The following is a 19,497-nucleotide window of genomic DNA, read 5'->3' as shown; positions in this document are numbered from 1 at the left end:
AATGTGAAAATCACATCAACTGTAAAAAAAATTACAACACCGAGGACTCCATTTCCTCCAGCGAAGCCAAACTGCTGCGGAAGAATCTGGACTTCATTCGAGACAAGAATATCTTGACCCCCCGCTCAGTGACCAGTGATGCCTCGGCCCAAGTGGAAAAAACCATCAGAGACTATTCGGAGGACCACAACCTGAATATAAAGCACTACCACTGCTTCATCCACAAGCTGAGGACCCTCCAGAAGAATCTCCGTAGCATTCGACTCAAAACCAGACTGGCTGCGGGACAAGACCGAGAAGCCTTTATCCAGCGACTAGCCACCTGCATCCGTGCCAGGATCAGGTATGAGCTGGTGAAGATTCGCAGACTGTGCAGGGCGGATGCTACATTCCTCCGTCATGCACAGAATGCTGTCCTCAATGTGTTACCCTGCTTCTCGGGCATACACGACAACTGTAGGAGAAGTTCATTTACCTGTTGTGCCCATCTTCCTGGCTACACTACCAAGTTCCTTCCGTATGGAAAACACCTGGACCTGGACTTTGCCGACATGGATGCCATTCAGTCCGTCATCTGCAAGCATTTCCGGGAGGATGGTCTTCGGAAAGTCTGCAAGCTGGCAACCACTAACAGGTGTGAGAACCTCCACCAGCGTGTCTTCACGTACGCGCCCAAGAACACCACGTGGGCCAGGAACTTCACAGCCATGTGCCACTCTGCAGTCCACTCCTCCTCGCATGGCACCGGCACGTCCATGGTGATCCTAGCGGAAAAATGGGGCCTGAAATGGAAGAAGACAAAAGAACCATTTTACAGGAATATGCTGCAGAAAGACCAAATTGCAAGCTACCACCGTAAACGAAAACAGTCCTCCATCTACAGAACATCTCGATACCTGTCGAGAAAGAAGAAAACAACCAAAAAACTGAGAGAACTGTCCCTGTACAACAATGCAGGGCCCTCCACCTCAACTGAACACTCATACGGAGTGAATCCCCTACCTTAGGGAGGAAAGAGGCATCGCGGAAAGGAACTGTCGTGCCCTTCACACTGCCCCTCCAGTGCGCAGGTCTTCCTACTGTTATTAACGCTCTGTGGCTCCAGTGACAAATGATTTAACCTTATGCATAACTTGTTGTGGCACAAATGTGAAACGTGCATGTCTGATGTAAATATGTTTATGTTGTGAATGTAAAATTTAAATCTGTGAACTGTGAGTTTTATTTGTTTTCCTCTGAAGCATGGTCGGTATAAGCCATACCCATCCTTATTAACTGAGCCTGTCCATTCATGGCAAAAATGTGTTTTAAGAGTTCTTTTATCAATAGCAAGAGCAAAATGCTGAATTTCGGCAGCCGTAAGCATGCATTCATACATGTGAGACATGATGAAGCTGTTACTGTTAGTATCTGAAACCTGTAAATGAGTACATCTCTTAATTACATGTGCAGTACATATTATCTACATGTAAATCACTTAAGATGCATAAAACGTGTAACGTAGCCTATTTTTACCTGTTCAAAACAAATAAATCCCATAACTTTAACCACTAAGCAGATTTTTGGCAAATAATAATGCCTGCTATTTTTCAGAAACTATTCAGTATTTTATACAAGTTACCCCCCTTGCCCTTGTTGACAGTAATATGACACCCGAGAGTGTAAACAATGGAAATTCATGTGAAAAATTGATCTTGAGAAATCAGACTTGCATAGGAAAGCGAAAAATAACAATTTACCAGGTTTTGAAAAAAGTCCATTTTCTTGAAGGTGGCAGGGGACAGTTTATTTGAGTGCCTAACATGTACCGAGGGGGTAGACATATACTTGAGGTCAATGTAAATAAATAAGGGGGGACAGTTTCATGAGGGCTGGTTAATTACACTTCATATACCCCTAGCTTAAATAATAGACCCACCCAGAGCATGTAATCTACATATTGCAGTGCAGATGCACTAAAAACACACTGGGGACCCTGCAAGATTTTGGCTTGATTTTTCAAAATTTGGGCCTCATCCGCACCCCTACAGCCCCTCCCAGTCCCGAGCGAGGGAGATAAATTACAAAGCATTTGGTAGATAATTGTATGCCCTGATGAAATTTCACCAATTGATCTGGGGTCAATCACCTTCGTTCTGAGATACAGACCTTCTCCTAAACCCTACTGCTTACCAGCGGAATTTCCTCAGCATCTCACAGCATGTATTAGTTTCGCATTTGCATCTATGTCTATCCTAAGCATCATAGTGACACCTACATATTGCACATCATTTTTCTCAGCAAGCACTCTGCTATACAGGAAATGTATCTGATAATTATTTCATTCATTTTTATTCATAAAATATCTCATCAAACAGCACCTATCACTAATTTTTAAAAATTTAAGGCTGCACTCTTCCGGCGGGTCCGGAGTGTTGAAAGGAGGGCCATACCCTACCGAAGGGGTGACCCGGGGGTGCGGTTTTCCTTGCCCCCCAGGTCTGCGGCACCATCGCCCTTTGTGAGTCCCCGTAGGAGAGATTCGGCATCCAGGACCTGGTATCACCGTAAGTAATTTTGTAATATATTTTACATTTATAATAATGTGATAGTATTATTGATTTTTTGTATAATATTTCATTTGTTTTTTCAGATTCCAAGGGAGCCCATCGTGATTCCGGACTCACCGGATAGTCCCGACCCTCCCCACCTGCCAGTCCGGGGGGTTACTCTCCGGTGAGCCGAGGCTACAGTCCGGCACCATCGCCGCCAGGAAGTCCCCTGATGCCAGCGCCATAGCACCCTGCGCCACCACCACCACCAGCAGCGGCCTTGGGGAGATCTCCCAGCCGACCGGCCTCACCAAACAGTCCTGCCCCTCAGCTGCCCTCGGGATTTGCCAGGACGGCAGTGGCCACACGGGACGCCTCGACCCAGCTGAGGACGGTCCTCAGAGCGGCCACCCCTCCCCTGTCCCTCTTACCAGGAAGCCTGAGGATCCGAGGCGCCACATTACCATCGTCCCCAGCTGGGGGGTGAAGGTTGCTGAGGAGGAGGAGAGCCGGAGGGAGTGTGTGATCTGATTCCGAGGAGACGCCACATGCAGGTAAATAAAACATGAAATTGTTTGTTATAATTTCATAATAAAATGCTTTGTAATTACAAAACATTTTTTTGGAAAAAAGGGTATTTATGGTTTTGATTTTTTATTTTTCCAGATCAAGTGCCGCAGCTGCAGCCAGCAGAAGGTTTGCTGCAAGTGTGTCCCGGGGGTGTACCGGAACATGAATCCCTGCCCCATGTGCCGGTCCTTCGGAGAGCAGTAGTGGCGACTGCTAACAAACAGCCCTTTTCAGGGCTAGCGCCACAGCCCTTTTTAGGGCTACAACCAACGGTCCTTTTCAGGGCCACCCCCACATCTTAAGAAAAGATGTCGCTATTACGAACAATTTTTTTATTTCATAAGTGAAGATGTAATCTTACGAAACACTAGACCCTTTTAAATTGAAACATGAATTTACCATGGTGGTGGCGGGTCCTTCAAAATCGGGAACAACACATTTTGTAAAAAAAATAGTAGAAAATAGACATTGGATTTTTCCTCCCCCCGAAAAAATCATATGGTGTTACCGAGAATGGCAACCCGCTTACGAATCCTTACAAGATCCAAGTCAAGTTTTTACGCAATATTCCAGAAGACGACGAGAAATTAGTGTGCAGATTTCAGTATTCGTCACTTGTTAATTTTTGACGATATGATGGGAGGCACAGCCATCAAGTCTATTGTCGATTGGTTTACTCGCAAAGCTCATCATTGGAATACCAGTGTGATTAACATTACTCAAAATGTGTTTGATCGAGCAAATCAACATCGTACTATTAGTCTCAATGCTCATTATTTGGTACTGTTTAAAAATCCTCGAGATAAATATCAAGTGACGGTGTTGAGTCGACAATTAGATATGCCTCATTTAATGTCTGCTTATTAAGAGTCTACTAGTATTCTTCATGGTTATTTGCTTGTAGATCTCAGTCCACAAACTCCAGATGAATTGAGATTAAGAAGTCAAATGTTCGATACCCTAAGTGTCTATATGCCTCGAAAATATAAATATTGAACACACGAGGAGTTACCTTCATTTGGATTGAGTTCATCATGGCACGACAAAACAAAGTGTTGAGACTTTTGAAACTTTTATATGGGGAACAAGATCTACAGAAAAGGCAGGAATTCATCGGATTAAGTATTCTTCACGGATGGATATCTATTAGTTTATTTAGGTCCACAAACTCAAGATGAATAGAAATTAAGAAGTCAACTTTTTAACCCTTTGACCGTGTGCATGCCTCGAGAATATAAATAATGGACACACATAGTGTTAAGCTTCATTTCATAAACAACAGTATGGCAAGACAAAACAAAGTGTTAAGGCTAATGCAGTATTTACAGTGAGAAAGAGATCCAAAAATAGACAAGGAACTAGACACGATCTCGTTGCGAGCAACGAGGAGGTCTTCCGTCCGAATTTTAGAACGGATTTGACGTCATGGACTGAAATTTTGACAACAAAACATGATCTGGAAATAGTAGTTGAGTACTCATCCTTTCCTGTAATGCTTTATAAGTTCTCTTACGTTGCTTTTTTAAATGCTTGCAATTCTTTCAATTGAGATAAAAAAAGATTAAACGTTTTACCTCTAGCCCCTAAAATCCTTAATTAGGTAACGCATGAGAAGATCGGTTAAATAAAAAAAATTCAAACTGCGTAATTTTTTCAAAGTGCGTTGCATACCTTATTTTGCTTTTGAAACCTATTAAAAACATCTCTCAGTAAATGACTATATAGATAAAAAGACCTTAGGCCCATCTTGATCCCTAATTTGAGGAGTCAGTCCCTTTTACTTGATATCAAATGAAAGGTCTTTTAATTTGAAACATATTTTGTTCAACACATGTTGTTTAGAAATTTGTTACCGTTCCTGAGATATACGGGAAAGAAAGTTTTAGGGACCAATTCATTATCACCTTATAGGGACCGTTTAACGACATTTTGAAGGTTGAATATTGTTTAGAACATCATATTGAGCACCTTTTCATCTCTACTGCATTTCAAAAGATATTTCATTTCTGATATATTGGTGTTTAAATGTTGAAAATTTGACCACTGAAAACCTCTGATTACGTAACGCATGATAAAATCATTACATTGCTTGGATACATAACTGTAAGATAACATTTCTACTTTTATGACTTTTCACAAAATATCTCTCAGTAAACAGCTATAGATAACAGACTTTAGAGCCCTCTGGTCCCTTAATTTGAGAGGCAAGCCCCCTTTTCTTGATATCAAATGAAATGTCAAATATCAAATGATATAATGGTGATCAAATTTTTCAACGTTTGACCCCTACAAATCTTATTACCTCATTACGTAGCACATGATTAAATCAATAGATTTCTTCGATACATAACAGTTAACAGTTGAGATCGACTCAAATTTTTAAATTGTTTACCTCACGTAATTTTAAATGACAACAGTTGTGAATAGACTTAGAGATCACTTTGGAGAAATAAACAAGTATTGAAAAAATTTCATGCCCAGGATCATGCACATGACAAATAAAGTGTCTTACACATGTAAATCTTACTGTTAAAGCTGCTTGGTCCGATTTTTAATAAAATATTTGTACGCTTTTAAACGATGGTTTTGCTAAGTATGTGTGTAATGATATACGTTGCAGTAGTTTTCCTGGTCAATTAAGCCTTATTTCAATGAAAAATAATATACATGTTGAAACTTGTTGAATCCGGATGTTGTGTATTATTAAAAAATGTTGTGCAATCCGGATCTTGTCTATTTCGGCCGCGATGCTTATAATTAGTGAGAGTTATCTCCCGTAGTCCGGTCACTTTTCGATCGATCGCCTTCTGCGAGATAATTAATGCTCAATTATCGACAATTGCTTCTGTCGTATCTATTGATTTAAACAACTGTGAATATAGATCCAAACTAGCAGCTCATTTCAGTTTATACCGTTAAGTCTTGTTATAAATAAATACGAATTTTTTGCCAAAATTAGATAGGCAGATTATAGTTCACCCCATTTTTTTTCATGCCGTGATTCAGGATACCGCGGGAGTAAGACTGCCGATATCGTTTGTTATCCCCGTTGTATGGGTACACGTACAACGTTGCATATTATTCTGTCAAAATTCTCATTTTTTTATATATAAAATTCTCATTTATATATAACTATTAATATATTGTTTCCTGCATAATAACAGTTCTCGCCATTAGTTAGTTCAGCCAACTGTTGACTTGTTAATGTTTTTTAACAATTTCCGGTTAAGAATTTTCAGGTTAATCGGATGTTTGAAAAATTATCAATTACGATGATTTGATTGAAAAAGCATTTCCATCGTATGTATTCCGTTGTGGATTAATTGCCCCCCCCCCCAAAAAAAAAATGAAAATAAAAATAGGTACCGTAAATAAGATTGATGTAATCTAATATATTTCAAAAGAACTGAAAATTTTGCAAGAATAGGCGATCAAGACCTACTGCATTAAATACTTTAATTATTTTGCAACAAATATCTTTAAAAGGAAGTTGGCCATTCCGGCCAAGTTTTTTATCCACCGAATTAGACGAGTTTTACCGTACAATGTACAAATTTATTTACAAAATAAACGACATAAAAAGGTTTCGCGTTATTTCGCCTCGTGTTCAAACTGGCCCCATACGCCGAAGCTAGTATGATTGTATTACGATTTTGACAATAACAAACAACATATACAGCATGACTATTTGGTAAAAAAGTGTACATTTGATGATTAATAGTTTTGAAGTTTACGTTGTTTATAATTGATGCAAAACATGCAGGATGAATAAACCCGGTCATTCGAAGGATGAGACCAAACAGTTAACCGTCCTAAACTATCCCATGATGTATTTATGGGGGTTTTGTATGCCCAATTATATTTATTTACTTTGAATATTTCTAACGTTAAAAGGCTATTAATTCCGTGTAAATACGAGTATCAAATAATTTTTCTTGCAAACCAAATGAATGATCTTACAAAGACGTAATGGCCAATCGGAACATGCAGCCTAATAAAAATTTCTCCACTTATTATACCTCGAAACGTTATTTCAAATCAGCATCTAACAATGAAGGGAAATAGAAATATTCGGCGGATCTAAATGTTCAAATATTCTTATGATTAACCCAGCGGGCATTTCCACGTTGAATCAACGTTGAATCAACGTCACCCTTAAACGTTGAATCAACGTTGAATTTTGGTTGCATATGAAAGTTGAGGCAACGTTTAAGTATCAACGTTGTTTCAACGTCAGATATCAACGTTGAATACATGGTGAAAACTGGTTGAAATTAGGTTGATTTTTGGTTGAAATAACGTTGATATTTAGTTGAATATTGACACTTTATTGAGGCATGGACACTGTTTTTTTTAAAATGTTGAAATTAGGTTGAAACCCTTAAACTACATTAACTTTTCATTTAAACGTTGAAATTAGGTTGAAACAGTGTTGGACCAATATTAAAAACTTCTAGATTCATGAAAAAACACATAATTGAATGATTTTTTCGAACAATGTTCAAGTTTATTAATCAACAAAATACAAATAATATAGGTGATCCAATGACAGCTTAGGGTATGGTTATCTTGCCAATCTGCCAAAAAAAAATAAATTAAAATTAAATTTGTTTTTACATTCAATCAGTATATGATTCTACATTAACTTAAACCAGGTATGACATTATCAAATATTATTTTATAAATATTTACATTTGCACGTATGTTTTCCTTATATGAACCTACAGAATAGCAAAAACTTTCAAATCTGTATGAACTTTTTCATGATGTCAAAATGATCATAGCACACGCTTATCGCTTGTCTTATTGTAAACATAAAATCTCGATGTTAATAAGTCTGAACAATTTGCCTTTTTCAAATGTAAATAAACGTAATAAACAGCAATGTTAAGAAGTTCACTGGGATATGAACTTTGTTGGTAAGTGATCAAATCTTCTGAGAAGCCCTTTGGGCTTCATAGGATTTGATCACGTCACCAACCAATTTCATATCCCATTGAACTTTTTAACTTGCTGTTTATTTCTTAAACAACCATAATAATTAATTACCATGACTCCTTTCCTCTTCCACCTCCTCCAATTCTTCCTGGCGCGTACTTCAGAAATCGGTTCATTTCATCAAAGATGTTTGCTTCCGTTGCATTTGGATGGCTTTGAATAACTCCGTCTAAAATATTTACATAATTAATTCTTAATAGTACTCCATTTAATATATTTTTGTTTTGTTGTAAAAAACAATTTGGTAAAAACAATATTTCATTATCTTTGTTTTGTTTGTGCTTCATTTAAACTAATCATACCTTTGATAATTCTGCAGATGTTTGTGTTTCCAAAGGCATATTTCCCTTTCTTCCCTTTCAGATTCATCTTCGCCATTAGACCGTTTGTCATGCATCTGTTGTGTATATGATAGTAAAATTGAGTAGGTAGGTGGTGAAAATGGTCGATTGAATTTAACTCCAGTAGTTTCTATTCTATTTTTTAAGCAATTATTTCTTACCTTTTCATGGCATTTTTATCAAATTCTCCAAGACTGGTACCCCCAATTAATCTCATCTTTGCTCTCTTTAATAATAAAAAAAAAACCAATAAGTGAAAGGTTCTGCACAGTGATAGAAATTATATATGTTATGTTTTTAAGACAAGATTGATTGATTTTCGTTACTGTAAATGTGGATAGTAACGTTTTTGGGAAATGTACACTAGTTACGTGGTAAGCTTAAAACCTTGTAATATACACCTGCACAGCTGGTTAAAAACTGACAACTTTAATATGCGAATTTACACATTCATGTATTTAATACCAATGCATATTGTTTGACAATAGAAGACCTGTACTTAACCAACAACATGAATAACCCCTTTATCATTATTCGTTGCAATAACTTAAATGCAATGGTTGTGATCATTTTTAAAGGTAACATTTTAACAAGTACCATCTTGTTTTGTAGTTCCCTATCATATAGAGAATTGTCGAACTGAATCTCAGGGACCTCAAACTCTCCTTGTTCCTCCTCCACCCTCCGTCCATGGTCTTCTTTCCTAAGGTTATTTCTAATTTCAACTAACAGCTGTATGATTCGACGCTGAAATCCTTAATATTTTCCAAAAAAAATTTATGAGTTTGAAGCAAACCCCTAGATTTAAAAATCTTGATTCATGTTTGTATAATCTTTTATCATTAGCAGAAGAAAGATGAGAACTTTACTACTAAAAACTCACTTTCTGTTGGCATTGGATAGCCAGAAGCAGTTGGGGTGCTGGGGCTTCTCCTATCAACTGGTCGCTCTGAGTCCTCAGACTCCAGAGGGGGAAGTGCTTTGATCCGCCTTCTTTGAGTTGGCGAAAAATTTCTTTGAGTCGGCGAAGAATCCTTTGGTCTTGAATCTTTGTGCTTCATGTGAGACCTTCTTGGAATTGATTCAGTCTCGTTTTCTTCATCATCTGAAGACAAATCTTCATAAATTTGGCTTGGTCTTGAAACAGCTAGAAGTAAAACAAAGTATACATGTTTAATGAGTCGTAAATATTTTGTTTTCTTTCTGATTATGTTAAACCCCAGGCAGGAGTATAAAAGGAAATGGGAGGAGCTAAATTTTGAAAATCACTTATTTCTTGACATGTTGACCAGAGCAGAGAAATTTTGAAAAGTTTCATCATGTTCAATTTCGCCAACAAGTGAAATAAGTGACTTACTTTATTGATATGCCTTGCAGCAATGATATATTATGTTTATAATCCAAATGTTTCACTAAAAAGTTATATGATGAAGTGTTTACTGAAAAAAATAATTTAATTGTAATTTATATTGCACATTTATTTTGTCCACGAATCAAGCCCACTTGTGTCCCATGTAAGGTCGACCAGGGGGTTAGGGTATAAATCCCTCACTAGAGATAAAACACATTCTGGCATTATTTCTCTCTGTGTCCATACAATGTTTTCTACTTCTTCATCACGATTAAAATGTGCAGCTTTTTTCACTTGATATCTGGGATAGTTCCATGCATATCTACGTGACATCATAGTCCAAAACTTTTTATACTTTGTTTTCCTAATAGTAGAATTCCTAGTATGGGGTGGTGCACCATTTCCGAGCCACACCTGTCGGTTTGAGGTCACGCATGGGTGGCAAAAACAATACATACATTCCTGGTGATTGATCTCTGGTATTGCATCATCCCCTCCATGTCCAGGATCACCACCTGCTGCTTGCTGCTCGTTGATGTCAGGATTGTTATCACTGGTAGCACTTACATTCTGACCAGCTCTTATCTCTTCATCTGTATTTTCTTCTTTCAAATTGTTAAAAACAACACACGAGTCAAAATCCCATTCACTGTGTGAAAATAGAGCTCTGATTGAATGAAATTCAACTTCTGTAATGTTCAAACAAACTTGCCTTCTTGGTTGTGACATTTACATGGTAAAGCAAAGAACAAAGAAAACTAGTAGACTAATTGTTCTCGAACGATTAGAGGTCTTTCCACCTCATTGTTTTTTTATGTTTGAAATAAGATTGCTTCAATAGAATAAAGTATTTTTCCTGCGTTAATTCATAAAAAAGTGTCAAACGATGAAGTTTGCAATTTTTATTGCTTGACCTTGACCTTTCACCTTTATGACATTTTGATCTTACAAGGTAGACGCTTCAATACCAAATGGTCTGATGACTCTATGATTATTGATTAAAAAGTTTTTTGTGTTTTTTATTGAATGTTCGAAACATTCAGGGGCAATAACTGCTGGAAAGGGATTTTGGACCCTTTCGGTGTGAATAGATTGAAGGAATATCCTAGTGTACTGAAAACATTAGTACAAGTTTCAAGTCTCTATCTCTAACGGTTAATGAGGAGTAGCGAAAACAAGCTTTTCGTAAATAGGGGCAGTAACTCTATAATTGTTACATGGTAAGGGTCAAAGGGTTACATTTTGAAATTTCATATAATGTCCTACTACATCCTTGAAAAAGATTTTCTCTACCACCCTAAACAAAAGAGATCTAAAATTAATTTAGAGATTTCCCAATGACCTTGACCCCTGACTTTTATGTTATTTTGTTCGGCCAATATAGACGCTTCCATCCCAAATGGTCCGAAGTCTCTTTGATAAGTAATAAAAAAGTTAAAAGTGATTTTATGAACATGTAATTACTTTCAGGGGCAATAACTACTAGAAGGGGGCCCCATATCCTTTTGGTATGAATAGATTGAAGAACCCTCTAAGTGTACTTAAGACATTGGTAAAAGTTTCAAATTTCTATCTCTTATGGTTTCAGAGGAGTAGCGATAACAATCTTTTTGTACAATATGGGCCATAACTCTGTCATTATTTGAAATAAGGAGCGAAGGGGTTATATTTCAAAATGTCATAATATGTCCTATTACATCCCTGAAAAAGTTTTTCACTACCACCCTAAACAAAAGAGTTCTAAAAACTCATTAATAAACGGATTTCCAAATGACCTTGACCTTTGACCTTTATGTTTTTTTGTTCGGCCAAGGTAGACGCTTTCATCCCAAGTGGTCCGAAGTCTCTAAGTCAAATAATAAAAACGTTAGAAGTGATTTTATGGAAACTTAAATACTTTCAGGGGCAATAACTACCAGAAGGGGGGCTCAGATCCTTTCGGTATGAATAGATTGAAGAACCCTCTAAGTGTGCTGAAAACATTGGTAAAACATCCAAGTTTCTATTTCTTATGGTTTCAGAGGAGTTGCGATAACAAACTTTTTGTACACAAGGGCAATAACTTTATAAGTTCTGGGAGTTATCAAGCAAAGGGTCATTTGGTACTATAACTTTTAATGGCCAATAACATAAAGAAAAAATTGTTTCAATATCTCTAGAAAAAGAAAATAAGAATAACTAGTAAACTAATTGTTCATGGAACAATTAGGAGGTCTTTACACCATTAATTGGTCGTGTTGTTTTATTCAAATCAATCGCAGGAAATCGGTAAATTAAAAAAAAATCAAAAAATCTACACAATAGGGTATCGATCCGAGAACCCTTCGATTGGTAGGAGAGAGCGTTACCCCCTAGGCTATGTCGCTTGTTACTTGAAAGGGGATAAAAAATGTAAAGTTGTGTAGTGAATTTGGATGAGGATGGAGAGAAGAGATCCAGCGCTCTTCTATCCATCTCAAATTGATACCCAATGTTGTGGAACCTTTAAAATAGATAGGCGACTAGCGATTGGTTGAGGTGACAGTATTTGTTGATCAGTTTATTAATAAAAATCAGTGCTGCTTGTAAACAATGTGGCCGAATAGCGTTGGCTAAGAAATGAACATGCCAGGTCAAACTCTGGTCGCGAGCGGCTATTTGAAGGTGTCGGAATGTCACGTTGGATTAAGTGTTGAGCATGTTTCTGTTGATTTGAATGCACGTGCTTAGAAATCTACTAACTGACATGCATTTTTGGATTACAAGTACCGAAAATCTGAAATGAATCAAGGCCAGTCATGTATTTGAGCCAAGTCGGGAAATCAACAAACTGAGAGAAAATGTAAACAAAATTCATATAAAATCGGGGTCTGGAAGGGAAGAGTTATCTTTCGTTGAACTTCAACAAATACCGTCACAGGTTGCTGATAAAAATGCAACAAAGATTTTCAGTGAAATTTTAGCATGAATTTATTAGAAACAAATATCGAAGCGTTGAAATTTTGTTAATTATTTTTAAAATTTTTTTTTTTTTTTTTTATCAAAAATATATAAATATTGTCTACCGTAATCATAGTACTAAGTAATTACTCGTACTGTCGCGTCGTGTTTAAGATGTTATTGATGTTATGACTTTGCGACACTATAAGTACGGGGAATAGCAACTCGCTTGGCAGTGGAGGACCCTTAGTCACTAAATCCGGTCCAAAAGGTTTGGGACTAGCGACTCTGAAATCAGATACAGGGAAGCCTTGATTAATTAACTGAACAACTTTATTGATGCAGGTCTCCGATTAGAATGCAAACAACATAATAGTCACCAGGCACAATAAAAAAATATTTCTAACTGCTTTAAGCATTACAAATGTAGGTGCCCTATCCTACCTAACGCTGGTGACTATCAGAGTGATCAAACAATATAAAAATACTCACTCTGTATAAAAAATCTAAACAATTACACATTTCTAAATAGTTGTTAAAGTAAACAAATGCTGAGGAAATTCGAACGTATAGAAGTAAATAAGGTAAACAAGTGATTTGATAAATAAAACTTTACAACGATAAACCATTGATAAAAGCATGTATAATTTTACCCGTTTCTTCCTTGAGATAAAAATCAAATAAGTATAACAAATAAAACTTACGATGTAAACGTTTCACGCGGCATTGTTTAAAGAAATAGTAAAATGAAAAACCAAAACGGAATAACCATTTCCGGTTTTATAAAGAGAATATAAAAACGCTTATGCCGCCTGGTGTCAGTTATGAAACTTGTTAAAAATAAATTTAACTAATCAACAAAATGAATAATCAAGCCAAAAACCTTTTTCATCTAACTTAACATTTAAAAGTAGAAAAATATCAAAACTGGCTTAATGAAAATAAACAAGGTCAAATAAAAACTTTAACTCTGATGAAAGCTCAAATTTCTTAAAAGTGCATTTAAACATTAAAAATAATAAGAAATACTTTATATTTCATTAAAATAAAGAAAATGAAAAATATTTGAACTTTGCATGAATGAATTTAACAAAAATGAACGTAAACCATAATTTACCTGAAATCAGATACAGGGAAGCCTTGATTAATTAACTGAACAACTTTATTGATGCAGGTCTCCGATTAGAATGGCCGAGGTAGGGCATGCTATCTCAATCGGAGACCTGGGCTTCCCTGATCTATTTCGACCAATCAAAAATTAGATTCTTTGTTTGGAACAATTTTGGTAATTAAAAACCCACGTGACCTTATCGACGGACACTGGCCATAAAGAAATAATTGAGTTAACGTAGATAATCCCTTGACAAAGAAAAATCTGTTGACACCTGAGCACATCTTGTTTTTGACACCAGGTAAAAAGATAAAAAGACACCGTAATAACAATTACAAACATTGAAGCACCCATATGTAAATTTCTTAGGTCTTCGGATTAATCAATTACATAATTATACATTTTTGTGACATTGTTACTCCGCATGTTTTACAGATAATGTTTAGATAAGTAATTTGACAAAAATAAGCTATTTACTTTGAACCATCTGACTTTGTTCAAAAACTCTGTAACAATATTTGTTAGATATGCCGACATTAAAGTCTTGTATGTATTTTATATAATGGAGAGAAAAAATCAAAATTAAAATGTGCATTGCTGATAATGGTAAACCTGAGTAAAATATGAGATCAATAAAAAATATTCTACACTACATATCAAACACACTAATTGGCTAAATAATGTCTCTAATGAAATTCTACACAAAAAATAAAAAAAACATTTATCTTTAATTAAGACACACATATATTGTTATTAATCATATCTGTCCTTTCCGATATATTTTATTTTATCAAATAAAACATACAACATGACTACTTTCCCCCTTGCTCCAATTACTTTCGACCTCGAAAGCTCAAATTTCTACCACTAATATGTAACTTTAACCAAAAAGAAGAAAAATTTAACTTTTAGCTATTTATATAAAAAGAAATGGAAAAAAACAAAAAAATTTACTTTTCTACAAGTTAACTACTGGTATGTACCACCTCTCAGTATGCTGGGAGGGGCGAAAAAAAAATTGTACTAAACATGTACTGTTCCCTCTTGAACACAAAATATATACATGTACACAAATACCACAATGTGAGATGATTCACATTGAAACCATACAAATGTCTTTGTCAATGAACACATTTGAGAGAAAAAAAGGAAACAAAATGTTAGAAGTTAGGAGAGGTTGAGATGGGAAAAAATTGTTGCTGTTTAGTTTATTAATTCATAGAGAGTGGAAAAAAAATGTTAGTACATGTAACAATAAGAGCCAATTGGCAAAGTTTTGTGATTCTGTACGGTTTGAAACAAAAAAAATTATATCCAAAAAGAATAATGAGAATTTAAACTGAATTTAATCTTTTTTTTTGGTGTGGTCATTAAAAGAAGTTGCCCTAAATATTTACTGTGTATCTTGCAAGTGGAATGCATATCTGTTGTGAATGATTATGACATAAGCTCTGAAAGTTTGTTGAAGAATTTTGCTTACTTTGTAATGTAACCAAGGGTTGACAGAGAATTTGTGAGGAATTTTGATTGTTGTTTGAGTTTGTTTGTCAGTGACAGAAAATTTGGACCATTTCGCAATGATTTTGCAGGAAGGGAAATTTGATGCAGAGATATCTGAAATGGTTGGTTTTGTAATGACATAGTATGATGGGCAAAGAGACAACTGTGTAATTGGAACTATGACACAATCTCCACCTGAGGTTAACTCTAGTGCTATGATTGATCCCTTGTGCGACTTAGATTTGTACAAAAGATACATCACAATTAAAAGGATGACCAAAACAATGACCGAAATAATGACTGAAGCATGTACCCAAGTAAATTCAATAAACACATCAGAAGTCTCCTCAACCTGGGTTTGACTAGTGGGCTGTCTATAGATAAACATTTTGGGAACATTTTGAGAAGCTGCATGCTGTACCTCCTTCAAAATTAACAATGTAGTGCAAATTTTCCGTACCTTGATACATAGTGCAATGCATAATGCTAAGCATATACCTGCCAAAATCAGAGAAACTAATGTAATGATGTCTGAGGTATTGGGCCATTCTTGAGGAATTTGAATTTGTCCATCTAATAATGGTTCAGCAAGAGATTTAAATATTTTCTGATCATTCTTAACAGCAGAGGCTATTTTCTTCAAATTCAAATGGGCCTTGTGATCATTGGCTAACACATCCCTGATAGTGTGATTGAAAAATGTGAACTTAGGTATGGACATGTTGACAGGTGTTGGAAAAAATGTATTGCCATAAATCTGTTGTAAAGAAGATTCATCAAAAAACTGTTGTAGCAATGCTAAGTTGACAGGATGAATGACAGAATAATTTGATAACTTTTCATAACAACTGACCAATCTTGGTGCAAAGAACAATGCCTCTGTAGATAACGAACATCTACATGGAATATGCAGTACACAAAATGCACAACCCTTCAAAATTTTCTTCTCCTGTGGACAATCCAGGACCACTGTGGGTGTATTATACAACAAAACTGAAGTTGGGGACAACTCTATGATATTTGATTTCAGCACCGACTGAAGATACCTAAAATTACATAACTCCTTGACCTGTCTAACATTGTTCGCAAACAACGCCATAGTACAATCTGGTACTGCGATAGGTGACTGCGGCCAATTAGACAAACACAATATGGATGAACTCGAATGAATACAATCAGTCAACTCATTTGACTGTAGTGAAATAAAATAATCATGGTGTGGGGTGATGGCAAAATAATCTGGGAGGGACAACAATTGGGTAGCTTGCATGTTAGATGTTACATTTTCTGAGGTGGGAACAGGTAAACTAATGACCTTATACAGTTTCAGTGGAAGTCTTTGAGAAGAAATGGGGAACTTGACTGTTACAAACAAATCATTGTGGTGGCGCTCAAAAATGAATTTACCACTTGAGTAATAAAATGAAGCATCCAATTGAATTAAATAAAATTTTTGATAAATTTTTTGAAGTTTGTGCCGAATATTGGCGATGATTTCTGACAATAAGTGTTTAGGAATAAGAAATGGACTGATTTTTCCTTCTAAAAGACTTTCAACTGAATTTTCTAACTTGGTAAATTGAGATCTAAGAAGAGTAGCTTGGTTTACCTGGTTAGTAAGAATTTCCGAAACGTTAACAAAAGCATTTTCAAGATCAAAGAGTTTGTGTGATATAGTCAGAGTTAGCCTTGATTCCATGCACTAAGTTTTTCATGCGATTATCTGTTAGTGAAATGAAAGAAGAAAGATGTGCACCATGTTGTTGTAAGGCAACAGCTAATCTTTCAGTTTTGTGATTTAAAGCGTTAATATGACCTGCTAAGATATTAACATCATCCATGGTTGCTGTTCCGAATATGCTTTTTGACAATGAACCAATAAAGGGTAATAAAGATCTTGATTGACGTTGATTACTGGTAATTTTGGTTTGAGGGATCATGTTATGAATGGATCTAATAGTTTCATTAAAATTCAAAAGAGTTTGTTCATGTAAACCATGGATGAAGTTAGCCAGATTGTTAAGTAATAGGCAAGAGGTAATTTGGTGAGTACTACTTAGATTACAAAATGGTACTTTGTTCACATGAAACCTGGTTGGTAGAGGAATATGAAAGGTATGGAGCCAATATTCTTGAGCTAGCATTAGACTTGACTGTTCCTGAAAGATGACCCCATAGTTGATTCGCTGTACGACCTCAGAAGCTGGTGTGTCCACTTTACTTGATTCCACCATCACCATACACAAGGAAAGGACCATGAATATCCCAAACATGTAATGTTGAATTCCAAAGTTCCCTACAAAATTACAAAAATAGAAAAAAGACTTTAGGGATGCGATGTTTTTGTCACGAAAATATGAACCGATCGTTATTCAAATTTTCTAGCACTAAGAAAACTGCAAATTAAATTTACAAAAGGGTTGACTACATCACATCAATAAATTCTTTATCCAGAATTTTGAAAATATAATGAAATAAAAAAATGTAAAATTTATTGGCTAGCCATGTAGGAATTCAACACACATATTAGTCTATTACATGTAACTTATTTAAACAATGTAAAACCCAACTGATATTAAAACTTGGAAAATTCATCCACTAAATTGTTCAACTATGAAATATTACATATAAACACAACAACCAAAGTAACTTTTAACTCACTATTTCACTATGTAGTACAAAAGCTTTGACATAGTGTACCCTCAGTACTGAAATGCAGTACAAAAATGTTTTGGCATTGTAAAAGAAGTATTGAGCACCCTAAAAACAATACACCCACAAAACTTGAATGAAACTAATAATTCCTTTTGAAACAAGATTTCCGAATTGTGCCAAGTTTGGTAAACTTGCGGTTTATCATGTCTAAGACTTCACCATCAAAACATTGATCTGGTTCCCAAGTTTGGGAACCATCATCCCACTCAATATAGATTTCTCTCCTGCCATTTTTGAAGCGACCTCTTAGAAACTTCTTGAATTTCCACTTTTTCTGTGGATCATAAATCTCATGTGAAGCATCTACTTCATCATCCTCATCATCTGAACTTTGACCCGAGTCCATGGACTCATCTGTTTGCTGATTATCGAAAAACTGATCTAAGTGTAAATCTTGCACAGTATCTGTGTCATCATCACTTACCACCTCCTGTTGGGGTTGAACCTGAACTTGACCGTCAATTTGACCTTGATTCTGACCTTGAATCTGACCTTGAATTTGACCTTGAGTTTGACTTTGATTCTGATCTTGCGTTTGACCCTGATTCTGACTTTGTGTTTCGGGAACCTCAAAATTGGGTCTCATGACCTCTGGATCATGATACAGTGCTGCTATCGTGAAAGTTGACAAAACTATCCTATCCTATCCTATATCCTGTATCCTGCATCCTATCCTGCAAATAAGCTCTATCCTATCCTATCCTATCCCATACCTTCAAAATATACGAATGCAAGTTAAATGAAACGAAATGATTTTATCAATTAATGTAGTACTCAAAAAGAATAATTAAATCTTAAAACCGAATATTCTTCGAGCGGGATAACTTACTTACCTGTGCTACGGTAAAATTAAATCGTACGCGGGATGGACACAATAACGTAAACAAACAGGTAAGCGATTCGATTTTTGATTTTATTATATTTATGCATTTATGCATTAAAAACAGATAAACAACTTCGATGCACTTATTGAGGAACTGTTTAGTCACATATTGTTATCAAATCATTTTCTTATCACGTATAACTGAGCGTAATTATCATCATTCGAGCGATTCGTTCGGCGATAAATGTAAACACGATCTGGAAATAAATAATTCCTTTAGGAAGTTTATATCGTTTATAGTTAAACCACTCGGAGTTATTTTTAAAGTATAAATTCTCAAGCATTTATAGCTAGCTAACATTTATTAATTCGATATGTTCAGGTTAATATCGGACAGAAATATGCGTCCCTGTTATTGGGCATCGAAGAAATTACATGAAACGTGAAACAATGTATGTTTCTTGTATACATGTTTATCTTTTAAAATGCCGAATTGTTCGTTTATAAATTCAAGCTTTTATTACTTTGCAGACTTTAAATGAAGTAAAAACAGAAATCTATTTCCGACGTTGTCAAATGTTGCATCGAATTCTCGCAGTAACTCCGTACTTGCATACGAATTGACAAAGATGTAGCGC

General features: G+C 35.8%; 1 protein-coding gene across 1 annotated transcript; it reads right to left on the bottom strand.

Annotated features, from left to right (window-relative positions):
- Positions 1–7,211: 7,211 nt before the first annotated feature.
- LOC117685971 (uncharacterized) lies at positions 7,212–10,532 on the bottom strand. Its single transcript, XM_066079749.1, has 6 exons — positions 9,324–10,532; positions 9,038–9,195; positions 8,602–8,666; positions 8,402–8,496; positions 8,151–8,268; positions 7,212–7,678 (listed from the first exon to the last, which is right to left on the bottom strand). Coding segments are annotated over exons 1-6 (615 nt in total). The 5' UTR covers positions 9,502–10,532; the 3' UTR covers positions 7,212–7,677.
- Positions 10,533–19,497: the final 8,965 nt, after the last annotated feature.

Source organism: Magallana gigas, chromosome 1, assembly GCF_963853765.1.
Source record: "Magallana gigas chromosome 1, xbMagGiga1.1, whole genome shotgun sequence".
Lineage (NCBI taxonomy): Eukaryota > Metazoa > Mollusca > Bivalvia > Ostreida > Ostreidae > Magallana > Magallana gigas.
This window is presented reverse-complemented; position numbering and strand designations above follow the sequence as displayed.

Coding starts and splice junctions, on each gene's coding strand:
- LOC117685971 (XM_066079749.1), bottom strand. CDS start 9,501: ATGAAGCACAAAGATTCAAGACCAAAGGATTCTTCGCCGACTCAAAGA. Junction 9,196..9,323: donor CTATCCAATGCCAACAGAAA/GTGAGTTTTTAG, acceptor GAAAATATTAAG/GATTTCAGCGTCGAATCATA. Junction 8,497..8,601: donor GATAAAAATGCCATGAAAAG/GTAAGAAATAAT, acceptor TATACACAACAG/ATGCATGACAAACGGTCTAA.